Below are 11,718 nucleotides of genomic sequence, written 5' to 3' on the forward strand. Positions count from 1 at the left end.
CGCTATCCTACGCCGCAATCGCGATGAATCTTTCGCTATTCTCAAGATTGCAGCACACGATCTGTCGATTTACCAGTTTCCATTTTTGTTAGCTATAACGTTTCGATGCGATTTTTTACGCAGCCTCGCCAATACGTGTCAGAGGATTATATACAATGCGATGTCGTATTGTATGGGTTTGCGAAATAGGACTCGTAAATCTGTGCTGTTCTGTTGACATCTGCAATAAACATAATCGAGTACGCGTATAAGGTGTAGGTATCTTACAAATATTCGTATTTTCTAAATTCTTATAACGCAGATCGTATCTCGGATCGCTAAACTAGTCGTAACTTTAGAGAGGAATCGCAACGACGTTGGTACATCATCATTATTCTATCGGAGCTCGTCAAATACTTGTCGTCGTAGTTTTATTTGTACTGTAGGTGTACGTATTTTCTGTTTACTTAGGGAAATCCGTCTCGATCCTCAATATAACGCCTCTCGCTGAAACTTTTACGTATTACTTACTTACCGCGTACCTTATACTCACATGCCCTGTAGTGTAAAATAAGTCAGGCGTTTTAGAGATTTTACACATCAGAGAGCGCCGATCCGTGCCAGGCTTGATTCAATTAGGGAGAAACTTGGCCTGCATTTAATGAAATCAAAGAAGAAATCGATATTCGTTCGAAACGAAAAATAGAACAGGAGCTTCGTTCCATGGCTGTATATTTGCACATGTGACTAAAAATCGGGAAGGAGGCGTCCATTAATTAAGTGAGCTGAAAATTGATGGGGGCGAGGGGGGGGGGGGGGGATCGATTAAAATTTCACACCAACTTTTCTCATTCAGAGAATATACATTGTTATAACAGATAACATATTGTATTATTAAATCAATCCCGGGAGTAAACAATATTAAGTATAAATACATGAACATATCAAATAAATTTAATTGCTTAAAAATTATTGGTTAAATATGACGTGAGAGAAAGGGGGAAGAGGGAGGGACAAATGAAAAAAAAAATTGCTTTGCGTAATTAACGAACGCCCTCTAAGCTGTAAAAATCGACGATAAGCGTCGAATCCCGCTATTGGGATTTCCGTAGAAGGTTTCTAAAGCCGTCGTAAATGAGTAAAGGTGAAAATTGCAGAGACCTTTAAATGTTCGGGGTAAAATTTCCATATGGAAACAGGTCTGTCCGTACACAGAAAGTCTATTGTTACGGTCACGCAGCATCGAGGGTAATAAGACAATCTGCGAAATTATACGGTTCCGTGAAAATTCAGCCTACTTGGGTACGCATTGGATAATCCCTGTACGACGGGAGGGTGAATCGCTGGATTTATTCTCGCAGGACAGAGGCCTCCGACCCGGGTTCGGTTATCCTTGGAAAATAAATTGCGGATATTACGAAAGTCCGCAGGTTTATAACGAGGAAAATACCAGCGCGTGGCTCCGAGGCAATTATCTGGTTCACCCTCGGGGCCGAAAGCCGGTAAAAAGAAAGGGAAGAAATGGAAAAAAATTAAAATAAAAAAGAAACCGGAAGGAAGAGAACGCGGTCGGGGGCAGGCAGGTGACCCCTGCGAGGGCTCTTCGCGCAATTAATCAGACCTCGGTGGCTCTCGTCATCCTGCAGGAGGGACGGTTGTTTTGAGTTATTAGACCGAGTTTCAGCTGCATCGAAACGGCGATTCCGGGGCCCCAACGAGGCGCGGTTGTAGCAATTATAAACATACCGTCGCGTCGGAATTACGGCTTCAACCGTCTGGCAGATGTAAGCGGTTGTGACCGGTCTCCTTTATCGGTATTCGAAACCGATTTTCTCACTCGGGATTTCGTAATGTATTGGAATCCATGCCTGTACCGGTTCTGTAATAGGAAACCACGCGGACGGCTCGTGGATCTATCGTGTGTGGAGGTATAGATCCACTTCTCGCGGATGTAATTAAAGCTGGATCATAGATTATCAACCTTCGCTAATTGCTTCGCAATCGATTCCGGGAGGCGTTACGATTCGATCAATCCTGAATCTTGACCGTAAAAACTTGACCTATCGCCACTCGCTCCTCGTCGTCTGCAGTTCTGCTCGGGCTCTGTTTTTGTTTCTGGTTAAGGGGAAATGGGCCGATAATGGGATGAGATTGAAATGGCATTTGTGAAGAATTGAAACAACGTAAGTCGCTTTCCTTTTTACAACGTTTTTATTGGAGTTTTGGCTATTAAATTGTGTGGTACAATTTCAAGAATATTAATATTTATAATATGGAAGATATGGGCGGATAAGGAAGACCAGACCTAAATTTTTGGCAATTTCCAAGTGACATTGTCTTCGTGGAATGTCGTTCCTCTACGGACTGGAACAAAATTTTTTTGAAAAAACATAAGAGTTAAAAAAAATGGTGGCTTGGATTCGAAAAACATCGAAAAATGTACGACATTTGTTGGCAACAATAACAACAATAATAAATTACCAAAAACTAATGACGAACGTTGTTTGGCGAAAAACGCGTGTACCCGACCCTAAAAAATGTAACAAACAATTTATAAAAGCAAATTGAATTTTTGCCGCATTTTCAGTTGTTTTTTTAATTTTTCTTGGGCCAAAATGTTTGGTCTGTAGTAACAGAATGCAAGAAGAAGAAAAAAAGAAAACGAAAAACTTGGAATATTTTTTTGCGCACGGGGTTCCCTTAGTTCGAAATTCCGGTATCTGCTGCCGCCTCTATTCGCGAATTCAAACATCCGCCAGAATTACCGCCGGCGGAGCGTTTCGTCGCCCCCCGAAGACGTCGACGCCATATGGGTGGCTCTTGGGAGTCCAGGTTCGAGTCAGAATTACCCATATTTACCATCGCATTGTCATTACACTTTTTCCTCTCCTTCGTGCAACGGTCAATGCGTGCGGTTTACGGTCAACGGAACCTCGACTCCTCGTCTCCAGGCTAACAATCTATTATGTAGAATCTTACGCGTGTGCGTCTTTCAACTTCACGCCTCTCTCCTCGTCGCCGATGCATCTATGAGAGGATCTCTTTGCCGCGGTCTGTCTTTTTCCTCAGATTTTCAACGTCTGATTGCAGAGGTGAACGAAGGGACCGGAGAAAGGGGGGAAGGGGGGGGGGGGTCAGTCAACGCTGCAGACCGTACGAACGGCGACTCAATGCGCCTCGTCAGCTTAAAGACTCCCAACAAACGATCCCCCGTATCTTCCTGGATCGTTGGACGATCGGCAAACCGGCAAAGTTCCTTCCCTCCTTCCTTCCTTCCTCGGTTATTCACTCGAGCTTGTTAGTTAGCCGCCTTCTTCGTTTGCGATCATCGATTCGTCACCGTGAGCAGCTGGAAGAAAATAATCGAATTCAAAGATTGTTGCACACGTAACTCCCCGTGATTTCCGTGCCTCCCCCCCCCCCCCCCCCCCTCCACCCCTCGGGGGCAATCTTCGAGGAGACGAAACCCCGCGTCGCGTTTTACGTTGGACGAGAAACGTTGGCAGCGACTTCCTTCCGCCGGACGGACAAGCCCTCGTAATTTTTTTTCCGACACCAGGGGTTATCGGGCGCGTGCCACATGCCGTAAGGGTTGATCCGATCCGGCGGGAGGTCGACTTTGCCGGGTTTAATATCCGGCCGGGAATTGGGGCTGCACCCTGGGATCAGCTGCGGCTCGTTTTGACCCGGCGATGTGTGCCTAATACGGAAACGGTTGCAACCCGAGCTGCAGTGTCTCCGGGGGGCGAGGAGGCGACGCTCCCTGGCTTCTTCGGGGGGTCCAAGGACGCCGATCGACAGTGTAGTGCCGTGCCTTTTTTGGAATTTCTCATGCCGACTCCCGGGCACCTCCTGATTCGAACGTGGGCGATAGTTTATCGCTGTTCTGTTATGCGGCCGAGCACGCCACTTGACTCAATTGCCTGTCTCTCCGTCTACCGTCGATACAACGGCGGCGATCACTTTTTGGTAATCCTTGTTTCCGTGGGCTCCAGCGTTTATGCTAATCGTTGAAGAACGATTTATCGCTACACGGGTTCTAATGGAAATCAACGAGGATACTGGTTGCAAAAAATTTATATTGTGAAACTGATCGGGTTTCGGTAGCGACGTCATGTTGACTCGGACCATTCGGTGTCACGTTGGGCACTTTCCCTCTCCTTAGAAGAAATCGGGTTTCTTGTTTTGCTTGCCTTTGCAGAATCTCAAGATTTGTGTCACAGCTACGCGCTGCCCCGATTTTAGAGAGAGAGAGAGAGAGAGAGAAATTTTACGTGCTAATTGGAAAAAAAAAGTAAAGAAATTAATCGAGGCGGATTCAACGACGTTGATGCCGATAATTCGGTTTTACGACCAATTACAATTAATCACTTCCACTAATTTACGTCAGCGAGAATCTTCATATCGTAAAGCTTATTCGAATCGATTTCATTTTATGCAACAATTTATTTTCAGAATGATTAACACCCGGGCGAAATGGGAACTGAGAGAACGGAGAGTTTGAACTTTCGTTTGCCTAATTCCTCGTCTCGACGTTTAGTTTTTCACTTTCCCGACGTGAATTCGCGTGCGAGAATAACGACAAGGGTGACAAAATCGAGCCGATGTAGAACCTCTGATAAAGTGAGGCGGTGATTACAGATTGTGCAAGAATTTATGAGCTGTAAATAACATACATACGCTATACCTGGACGCCGATTAGCGTGACATTCGGAATTAACATCGAAGGTAAACACACTCGAGGGCAGTTTATACTTTCCTAAAGTTTGTAAATATAATATGAGCCTTACCGGAAACAGGGCCTGACAAAGCAAACGGGGATTTGAATTCAAGTTTAATAGCCGGGACATTACGGCGTGTTACGATATCGCTCGTTCGCCGCGTGGGCGAGGATTTACACACAACGCGGGGCGAAATTAGTTATACACAACGAGTCTGTCGTGGGCAGAGGGTCCGCATGTAGGAGCGGGCTGAACAAGCCTTCGAATACGTCGACGGGGTTCCCACGCCGAGAAGAGGAGAAGGAGGAAGAGGAGGACGAGAATTATCGGCGACTCGAACCGACCGACCGCTTTCGCTTTCTCGCTGCCGCTGCTCCTGCGGCTGCTGCACCCAGAGGAATTGGGGCACGCAGACCGCGATTATCCGGGACACCTGTTTACCCCCGGACCCCCCAGGAAAGCGAAAACCCTAATTCTCGGCCCGATTTCGCATCTGGCCAAGCTCCGATACCAGTTTAATTAGGTCCGCTCACGCCACGGAACCGCGTCCTGATTGCCGTAATTGTTGATTTTCACACGTCAAATTGCTCGTCGTCGTCACGCTTTTCATCCTCGCGAATCGCATTCGCTGTCGATTAGTGATCATCTAGTCGAAAGCGGGTGAAACAATATTTCTGAATTTTACAGCTATTGAAACCGACCGAAATTCACTTCTCGACTTTACTCGTGACTTTACTTACACGCTCTCAAGCGTGATTCGGCATTTCCCTTACGGCCGTTTGACGGGAAACGAGATAATTGTAAGCCGGAATATTGAAGGTCTCGGGTGTGCAGTGACGTGCAACGGACCCAAACCACGAAAAGGTGCGTATGGTGGTGCACTTATGCGGCATTGATCGGAGTACAAAATATGAACTGTGTTCGAGGAACTTGATAGCAGCAGGAGAGAAACCAAGAGGCTCAATTCACCGGATCGCGTGGCTGCTCCTCGTACTCCGTTTTGATACCGCGGCGATAAGAGGAGGGGAAAAAAGAAACGGGGAAAAAGATCCGCGGTGAAAATCTGGCTCGTTGTTCGAAGGCACGCGACGACGATGTTTCTACCAGACGAGACGACGCCTTTGGCTCGTCTGTCGGTCCCTAAAATCGGCTCGGATCGAAGATCGTGATCCGTGCCGGGCATAACTGCCCGGCCAGAGAGATCGATGAACTTGCTTGCGTCACATCTGGCCGTCGCTCAACCCGGAATGACCGGTAGATGCGCTCTCGTGTAACGTAGGTGTGCTGGATTCAAGAAGTCATTTTAGTGTAATTCACTCTTTCCCCCGGCAGTCGGTGCGTATCTTCGGGAACGAGCTGCAGGCTTCAGCTTTAAAGACGACTTTCGATCTCCTGCACGCTACAACTCGGTGTATCAATTTCTCGTCGCAGGGTAATCATCGCTCGATTTTTTCCCATGTCTTTTAGCGTTTCGAAACCAGCTCGAGTGTCTAATGACACAGGGACTGAATACAGGGACTCACGAAACGCGGCGATGATTAAATTCGCATATTCGTTCTCCTAACGGCACGATTAGACCATCCGTACCTGCAAATTGTATCGCCGCTGTCACCTAATTCGGACCATTACCGAAATTTATCAAACTGTGTGAAACTGCCAGACGGAATAATAGATCGTAACCGTCGCTGTTCATCGGGCAGTTCGGAACGAGAATTCGAAACCTTCAGCCACTCGGCGACGGTGACACAAGGATGGACTTCAGAACCGTCTGTCGTCCTATGATCCTGGCCCTCCGGGTGTCCGGGACGTTCTTCATCTCCGTTAAACGCGATGGCTACACCTTCTCCTGGTTCTCCGTCGAGACCATTTACGCGATCCTCTTCCACGTGGTGACTGACGTGGTCGCCGCTATCTCGATCACGCCAAAGATAAAGGAACTTTTGGAATCCGGATTCGACGTATTGACGATCAATTTTCCCGTCTCATGTATTTCCCTCTTTTCTTGATATTCAGCTATTGACATTCTTTCAGCTTGGGCTCGACAGCTTCTTCACTCTCGCGCTGACGTGGCCGAACTTTGTGCTGCCGATAATCGGCTTATTCTCCAGCAAATCCGTAACGAGGTACCTGAACGAATGGAAGATCGTTGAGGACGAGTTTCGCGCCCTGGCCGGAAAGTCGCTGGTTTTTCCTGAACTGAAAACGGCCAGCCGTCTGCTACCGATTGTAACGTCGATCTTGCCGATCCCCGTTACCGTGATAGCCATAAGCATTGGCCGTCATTCGATCATCCAAGCGATCACAAACGCAAAACCCTTACTGACGTTCGACTGTGTCGCAACGATGTGGCAAATCCAGGCCGAGCTTTTCAGCCTAACGTACCAAAAGTACTGCGAAAATCTATCCAAGGTATACCGTGAAAATCTTGCGTCGAACCAAACTATCTCAAAAACGAATCCTCCTCTTTGAACCCATGCAGACGCTGCACTCGACTCAGGGTACCAACGCCTCCGTTATCGTACGGTACAGGCTTCTTTACCTGAGGATCACTTCACTGGCGTTGAGCCTGAACAGATCGATGAACCTGATGACCACGATTGCTTACGTCATCCTCTACATCGACATGATTATCGGAGCCTATTCGGCGATTGGTAATCGTAGTTTCTTAGAAGATCAATTTTCGAGGCAACGATAAAGAACCCGCGGAATACTTATGGAAATCGGCTCCGTAATTGGAAAAAAGTACGTTTCCAGATGTTTTGATATCTATGGATTTCCTGATTGTCATGAATTGTAAAGCTTCAATGGGACTTGAAATCAAACAAATCACTGAAAAAACTGCACGGTTGATTCTCGAAGATAGGCAGGAAGCTGTGACTGATTCCATCGACGCATCGATTCCATCCATGAACTCGCTGGCTTACCTGAAGGAGGTGCAACGTCGGATTTCGGGTGAAGAACGAGACCCTCCAACTCTTGCAATAATCGACTTGTTCTGTTATTCACGCGCGTGTGAAGTTTCGGCAAATCGGCTGTGCAGTTTCTGAGCGATACATTTGATTTCATGTTCCCCTTGAAGGTTTGTAATTCGTAAAAATCGCGTAACACATAGATATCAAAAAATTCATACACCCCCTATCCGAAGCCTGTATCTTGGAAACTACTTATTGCTGGGACTTATCTCCACGAGAACTTTTGATAAGGGTTCTGCGGGGTCCTTTCTACAGAAAAATTGTACCATTTTTTTTTTTTATTATTACAGTGGGTCTCTCTAGCAAGGTAGTGACCGCCTCTCTACTCTACCAACTTTTCTTCCCGCTGTTATACTGCACAATTATAAATCAGGTCTACTGTGAGGCAGGGAGGAGGATCACGCTGGCCGGAGGCGAAGAGGTAAGAGTCCATTTTTAAAGGCAACCTTCCTTACTTACCGACGCTGAATGATCGACGGTCTTAGGCAAAAATCTGACGCCTGCAGTTACCGATCGATGCTTCAACAGGTCGCCGGAAAGATAAGCGGCATGAGGTCACGGTTCTCCTGGGCTGCCCGAACCGAGTTCTTTCGACTAATGGATACCGTTTACCTTCTTTCACCGGAGCCCAGACTCGCTGGCTGCGTAAGGTTGGGCAGAGGTCTCACAACCGTCAGTTTAAAGATTATGTTCAGCTATTTGGTTGTCTTGTTTCAATTCAGAGGCAGCCTTGAATAGGATGAAATCACACGTCGCGTTCCAGCATTGTAATAATGGTATGATTAAAATATTGAAACGACCATATTCTAATAATATTATGTGTTATCTATTACGTTCTTATCGCGTCATATTTATTTATTCCTACATCATGGGATGAAATTAAACTTAAGATAATTAGAGAACATTGAAACTGAATCCAGTATCTCTGACGACACCGTCGATTCCGGGAATACAAGCTCAGAATCCGACCTCAGCCTCGTTGGCAGGCAGGATCACATCTTCCACGTTGATAGGGATAGGGCTGCTTGCAGCCGGAGCAATCGGAAGTCTGTAAAAACCACGAAGTCACAAAAAATTGGTAACAAAAATACGCCAAAGAGGATGAGATTCAAATAACAGCGATTCGAATACCTGCTGCAGTTGCTGATTCGGAATACACATCCAGATGCTCGTGTACGGGCAGCCAGCAGGGGCGGAACCCAAACCGAAACCAGTACTGATCCCAAGACCGAACGTGATCTGCGGCACCATTTGAATCTGGGGAACGAGAGCCAGGCTTGCAGTACCTGGTGCAGGGTACCACGGTTGAAATCCTGGGGCTGCTTCGAGTGGAGTATTCAGTCCAGGTTGTTCGCCTGAAAATCCAAGGTCGAATGACAGATCAGGCCACGGATCGACAGACAGACAGCAAACGAAGCTGATCACCGGCTGATCTTACCCGACACGATGTCAGTCCCAGTGTCTGAGCACCCAGGTTGTCCAGGCCCGCAGCTGGTGTTGTTTCGGTTTGTGTCGTATGGCTTTTTCCCACGATGACCGGCGTCCGAGTCGGGCAAGGGGTTGTTAACTATCAGGTTGGTATTGTTGACGTAATTCCGAATGTCGATGCTGGTCGTTAGGTTGGCGAATGGATTCACTCCTTGAGGATGTTCGAACTTTCCTCCCTCGCATTTGTCTCCCTCCTCGCAGGCGCTCTCGTATTCGGTGATGCGATGGTGGATCTCCTTCGTCTTTCTCAGGCAGCGATCGTAGCAGACCTCGGAACAGGAAGTGACGTCTTGACGACGACACGGCTCGCGTTCACACTCCTCCATGCATCCGTTGCCAGCAGCGGGGACTGACGGCGTTCTACCTGGGTACAAAATTTCAACTATTCCACAGCATTAGATCGCTCGGTCTTCGTCATTGTTGACGGTGATATGAATCTTCCGAGAATTGAGGATGGTAAAATGGACGGTGCAAACCGCTTCCTCGATCCGCAGACCGACGCGAAGTTGATGACGTCGACGCTTCAACACGGAATACATAATGTTATGGATCTATATTTACCAGTGGCCTGCGGTGAGTCGTACCTCCTATGCCTCAGCAGGCACTTGATGTACGACCTGTAATCTTTGTGATGGCAGAGAGATCCCTCGGTCTTCAGGGTGGATGAGCCGTAGTCGTGTCCAGGGGGCTTGATCTTCTCGGCGTCATCTTCGAGTTCGTTGAGGGTGGAGTTCGATCGCTGGGCCGAAGCACTCGCGAGTATTGCGAGGATCGCAATCGAGGCTGCGGTACCCGCGAGGCGCATTGCTTGGATGTGGGAGGTTGAGCGACCTGCGAGTTTCTTATCCCGGGCCTCGTGATGCCCTTTTATATACAAAAGAAACGGTTGGCAAACAGATAGTAGTCGGTTTGCGCAACACATTTTTTTCACCGTCTCTCGACAAGATAGGGCGATGCACTCCCTCCTCCCACACTGTGTACAACGCGGCGAGGCTCGACACGCGTGAATAATTGCTCGTAACTTAACGACTATTCTTTCACAGTCTGCAGGATGTTTAATCCGGGACGCGTCTGTTTGAACTTCGTCCCGGGATAACGTTTCTCGGGCTTTCTGATACATGCGGCAATCTGATAACAAAGTCCTCCGCGTCGCGTGGACTCGCAAATGTGTCTATATGTACTTTCCTCGCGATGCCTGATAACCCCGAAGAATTCTCTGACAATTAGTTACCTCGCCTCGGGGTTGTCGCGCAAATTTAACGAGCAACGGTAACGGTTCCATTATACGTTTCCCTACCTTCCTTGAATTCGCAAATGAAATGTGGGCGGAAGCGATCGTTCCGCGAATCTGATCATGAGTCATAAAGGAATAAGCCAGAAAGTTTCTCAAACGAATCCGAGTCTGTCCTTTCGCGTTTCCGTCCGATTTAGAATTCTCCTTGAGTTCTACGGAGGTTCTTCAGGTGACTTTACGATGGTTGGCTCCTCACTCGGGAACTCCGAGGAGTAAATTTTCCGCCACAAAGGCCCGTTATTGTTTTGCCTAATTTTTCTCGAATCGAGGTCAGACATGAGGGGCGGTGAGGGGGAGGGTGAGGCAAGTTAATATTCATCGTATCAGAAACAGTGGCCCATATATTTCCCCTCCATTGTTATGAGAGTCAACGCGAGTCGCCGCGCGTGCCGTATAGGCGTAGGTAACGTTTATAACTGTGATGCGCGATTACTTGTCGGAAAAGGGGTAAGGTACCGAGAAGTATGGATTACGGTCGTGGAATATCGAGGACTCGGAAGCGATTAGGAAATTCGTCCACGTCCCCCGCCGTGTCGGTGCATCGTGGCGCATAGTTCGAATCGATGTGCCTGTCCGATTATTAGGCGGTTAACGGGTTAGGCTTTCAAGAGCTCGTCGGTTGTACCTACAGGCAATGAGGCGTAACGACGTGCCGCGACGGGCGTAACAGGTATACACATGCGATTCGGTCTCGGTACAGAGTGTAATTAGCTGAAAAGCGAGGGCACATGCAGGTTGCGCAACATCTGGCTGCGGGGTCGCCACGGCTATCTGGCTCTCGGTGTGAATTGAGATAAAACAGCGAATTCCAGATAGCTGACGGTCTGTTTACACTGGCCCGGCGACGGGGTGCGGGAGGCGGTTGATTATTTTTGGAGCAACCTGCCGCGCGGATGGCCGGAAAGGCATAGCAGCCGGGGCCCCGGCTGGCGGGAGTAAGCATTTCTCGGTGTGGTGTTGTTAGAACGGTCGGAGTATAGCGAATGGCGGCGAGTAACGGGACCGACCCAGGCGTCGGGGCCCTCGGCGCACTGCGTTCAGTATTGAGACGCAGCCCGAGCTATGGTCTGCGGTGCCGTGCCCGAGCTTATGGCCACTACGCCATGGCCGCCGTGACCTAAACGCCAGTGTCAATCGTGCCCAATTTTCACTCGTTACCGTACCGACGAAACGCGGCGAAGAGGGCGACAGGCGCAGTCGGCCGAGGATCGCCACCGCGGGACAACCGCGGCAAGTACTCCTCCTCCAGCGAGTGACGTGAACG

The 11,718-nt window shown here is 48.4% G+C and overlaps 2 protein-coding genes across 4 annotated transcripts; one reads left to right on the top strand and one right to left on the bottom strand.

The window, feature by feature from the left end:
- Positions 1-6,444: 6,444 nt before the first annotated feature.
- LOC124186793 (gustatory and odorant receptor 21a-like) lies at positions 6,445-8,419 on the top strand. The gene is made up of 5 exons (XM_046578797.1): positions 6,445-6,658; positions 6,732-7,109; positions 7,180-7,351; positions 7,963-8,093; positions 8,201-8,419. Exons 1-5 carry the CDS (start codon positions 6,452-6,454, stop codon positions 8,408-8,410), a joined length of 1,098 nt encoding a protein of 365 aa, XP_046434753.1. The 5' UTR covers positions 6,445-6,451; the 3' UTR covers positions 8,411-8,419.
- Positions 8,420-8,501: 82 nt separating this feature from the next.
- LOC124186792 lies at positions 8,502-11,263 on the bottom strand. 3 transcript variants are annotated; one of them, XM_046578795.1, is made up of 5 exons: positions 11,080-11,263; positions 9,722-10,024; positions 9,111-9,542; positions 8,804-9,027; positions 8,502-8,720 (listed from the first exon to the last, which is right to left on the bottom strand). In XM_046578795.1, exons 1-5 carry the CDS (start codon positions 11,132-11,134, stop codon positions 8,643-8,645), a joined length of 1,092 nt encoding a protein of 363 aa, XP_046434751.1. In that variant the 5' UTR covers positions 11,135-11,263; the 3' UTR covers positions 8,502-8,642. The 3 variants fall into 3 exon arrangements, with proteins under 3 accessions (XP_046434751.1, XP_046434750.1, XP_046434749.1); XM_046578794.1 differs by having other exon boundaries at positions 9,111-9,524; positions 9,722-11,181; XM_046578793.1 differs by having other exon boundaries at positions 9,722-11,181.
- Positions 11,264-11,718: the final 455 nt, after the last annotated feature.

Source organism: Neodiprion fabricii, chromosome 7 (genome assembly GCF_021155785.1).
Source record: "Neodiprion fabricii isolate iyNeoFabr1 chromosome 7, iyNeoFabr1.1, whole genome shotgun sequence".
NCBI classification, from domain to species: Eukaryota; Metazoa; Arthropoda; class Insecta; order Hymenoptera; family Diprionidae; genus Neodiprion; species Neodiprion fabricii.

Excerpts from the sequence above, each read along its gene's own strand:
- LOC124186792 (XM_046578793.1), bottom strand. The coding sequence starts at position 10,280 with ATGTATCAGAAAGCCCGAGAAACGTTATCCCGGGACGAAGTTCAAACA. Across the intron at positions 9,543-9,721 it reads CGACTCACCGCAGGCCACTG|TTGAAATTTTGTACCCAGGT; the intron begins GTAAATATAGAT and ends GCTGTGGAATAG. Across the intron at positions 9,028-9,110 it reads TGGGACTGACATCGTGTCGG|GCGAACAACCTGGACTGAAT; the intron begins GTAAGATCAGCC and ends TTGGATTTTCAG.
- LOC124186793 (XM_046578797.1), top strand. The coding sequence starts at position 6,452 with ATGGACTTCAGAACCGTCTGTCGTCCTATGATCCTGGCCCTCCGGGTG. Across the intron at positions 7,110-7,179 it reads ACTGCGAAAATCTATCCAAG|ACGCTGCACTCGACTCAGGG; the intron begins GTATACCGTGAA and ends GAACCCATGCAG. Across the intron at positions 8,094-8,200 it reads CGCTGGCCGGAGGCGAAGAG|GTCGCCGGAAAGATAAGCGG; the intron begins GTAAGAGTCCAT and ends ATGCTTCAACAG.